The sequence below is a fragment of the Daucus carota genome, chromosome 5, assembly GCF_001625215.2.
Source record: "Daucus carota subsp. sativus chromosome 5, DH1 v3.0, whole genome shotgun sequence".
NCBI lineage: Eukaryota > Viridiplantae > Streptophyta > Magnoliopsida > Apiales > Apiaceae > Daucus > Daucus carota.
The window spans coordinates 30,009,330-30,012,248 of record NC_030385.2 but is presented as its reverse complement, the minus strand read 5'-3'; the positions used below and the strand labels follow the sequence as shown (position 1 = coordinate 30,012,248).

The 2,919-nt window shown below is 38.2% G+C and overlaps 1 protein-coding gene across 1 annotated transcript; it reads left to right on the top strand.

Moving 5' to 3' along the window:
* The first annotated feature begins 1,338 nt into the window (after positions 1-1,338).
* Positions 1,339-2,541, top strand: LOC108221543 (uncharacterized). Its single transcript, XM_017395414.2, has one exon. The coding sequence runs from the start codon at positions 1,339-1,341 to the stop codon at positions 2,539-2,541; it is 1,203 nt and encodes a 400-aa protein (XP_017250903.2).
* Positions 2,542-2,919: the final 378 nt, after the last annotated feature.

Here is a 2,919-nt window from a genome sequence, read left to right as displayed (position 1 = left end):
AATCTCAGTTGAATATATCCATTGATTTTCTTTTTCATTTTTTCTTTACTCCATAATTTGATGACTAATTTGGTTAGACTTGATAAAAGAAATTTCCGAAACTTGTATACAGAACAAATTACTTTACATGTCAAGGTGCGTATGAATGTTACATTATATAAAAAAGGAAACGATTATTAACACGCATCATTCCAAAAAATAAAATAAAATGTAACACTATTATGAATGGAGTGCGAGACATGCGGTAATTTTATTTTATATTGCGAATTTGGATTAGCATGAATCTACTGCGGATTTTCTTCGTAAGCTAATCTTTGATGTCTATACTCTTTCTTGAGCTCGTACCACGTATACTAATCCAACGTCTAAAACCAATTAAGGAGTTTAAAAATGACTAAACGGTGTAATGGTGTGCTTAATTTGCTCATCTTTGACTGCCTTTTGGTTAGGGAGAAAGATAGACAAGCTGAAAGTTTTTTAACTTCTTCCTCCTATTAGGAAATTTTAATTAACGCGTACTTTATAACACTTTCGAGTTGGCAAAATGTTGTGTTGCCAAGTGTTGCGGTTAATGCTGATTGCTATGAGGAGAATATGGGTAGGGTTTGTCGAACTAATCGTATCATAATTCCATTAGGTGGTTGATTAGTGGATAATCATTCTACAAATTCTGTCTTGATTAGTAGAGCAGCAAAATGAGCCAAGTCTGACTTTGAAGTTCTTTTAGAAAGTACTCCGTACATAAAATTGGAGTTCGAGCTGAGATAAGAAGTATTTTTGAGTTCGAGCTTAGATGAAAAGTACTTTTTTGAGTTCGGTTTCGCGAAAGTTTAGAATCCGCCCGAGTTATTTTTTACTTAATTATGACCGATTGGCCATTTGTACAAGTTACTTTATCTTTGCTTCGCTAAATGAGTAAACCAGCGTGGAAGGCTCGAATGAATAAATCTGCAGAGAAGTTGAGGTTTTTTCTGTTTTTTGTGGAAGCTGAATGCTTGAAAACTTGGACCAATAAATAGCATGAAAATATAATGTAGTTTAACAGGCAAGTTTATGGTTTTGGTGAATTTTCATGAATAAAAGTTGCGGGAAATGATACCAGGAGAATAAACAAATTGAACACATTTAAGAAAATTAAAAAAATAAAAACATATGAGAACTTTTTAGGTTGCAGTTTCTTTTACCTAGCTTAAATAACTCCTAAATCATCATATTTACACATTTTTGTAATTTATAAGTTTGAAGCCAATTAATTTTCTCTCCAGTTTCATGTGAGAGCTTTATTTTTCTCTCCATATTCTTAAGTTTTAGAATACTGTGGGAGCCTTGTTTTCTATCATGGCGAATGAGGAGGATATTGATCAACATATGGAGTCTCTGCAGATTGACGAAGAAGAAAATGAAGCATTTGTGCTAGAAGGAGATGTCGACGAAGGGGTGAATAAGTATGAACTGTGTCTTGTGGGGCGTCTGCTTACAGAAAAAAGCATTAACGTGAGGGCTATGAAATCGAAATTAGCAGATGTCTGGCGACCAACAATGGGAATAAACATTAAGGATCTGGAACAAGGTCTCTTCTTGTTTCAGTTTTACAGGAAGGAAGATATGCAATGGGTTCTAAAAGGAGGACCATGGTCTTTTGATAATGCAATGGTGGCATTAGAAACTGTGGGGGTAGGTCAAAACCCAGCGAGTGTTCAACCATGCTTTTTGAATATGTGGATTCAGCTTTACAACCTCCCGGTTGGATACATGTTGGAAACGGTGGGTAAGCAATTGGGGAATTTTTTTGGGGAATTCTTGGAGTATGATGTTAAAAACAGTACGTCCATATGGCGTGAGTGCATGAGGATTCGAATTCGGCTGGATGTCAGGAAACCAATCAAGAGGAAGAAGAAAATAGTGAAGAAAGATGGGCAAGAATTTACTGTGGTGTGCAAGTACGAGCGACTGGGAGAATTTTGCTTTGTTTGCGGCTTGGTCAGTCACACAGATAGATTTTGTAGGAGTCCACTGAACAGGGGAGATGAGGGTGTAACAAAAGAGTGGGGGAGCTGGCTCCGAGCACCGCCGCGCAGGGTGGCAGGACAGTCGCAGAGTAAATGGCTAAGGGAAGAAGGTGATGACACGTGGGAGGTCAGGATTGGGCGAGAGAAATTTGCGGGGGAAAATTTTTCAAAAAGTGGAAAGGAGATAAGTCCAAGGAGTGATTTCCGGGCGACAGTTGAAACAAATCCCCGTGATGAGAATAACAAATTATGGGATATACATGGTGCTAATTTAAAGGGATATTCAACAACGTCAAATATTCTGTATGAGCTGAATGAGGAAGTCAGTGAGGATATCCAGCTTGAAGACCGAAAAAGAAGGAGGGGAATAACTAATGAAGTGGGCCACATGGAGATAGACTTGGGTCAACGTTCGACTGCGTTTCAGACAGTGCAAAACAAAACAGGAGCTGATATTTCCAATGAGGATTTACCAGTTGCTAACCAAATTGTTCCGGCTGAGCTTGCAAGGCAAGCCAGCCATCAATTATGAATGCTTTAGGGTGGAACTGTCGAGGTGTGGGCTCATCTTGTACAGTTCGAGTTCTAAAAGAGATGATTAAATCTCACAAGCCTGATCTTTTGTGTTTATCTGAGACTCTTGCAGATAGTAATAAAATTTCGGCCCTAGCTTCGAAACTGGGCTATGCTAATTTTTTTGCAGTAGACAAGCAAGGTAGAGGTGGTGGCTTAGCTTTGTTCTGGAAACATAATTTAGTTTGCAATGTTTTTGATTCGTCTAATAATCATATTGATGTAGTAATAAAGGAGCAAAATGGAGGAGACTGGCGGCTCACTTGGTTTTATGGTTTTCCTGAGAGAGAAAGAAGGCAAGATTCATGGGAGCTTTTACGATCTCTAGCATCAGTCT

Coding starts and splice junctions, on each gene's coding strand:
- LOC108221543 (XM_017395414.2), top strand. CDS start 1,339: ATGGCGAATGAGGAGGATATTGATCAACATATGGAGTCTCTGCAGATT.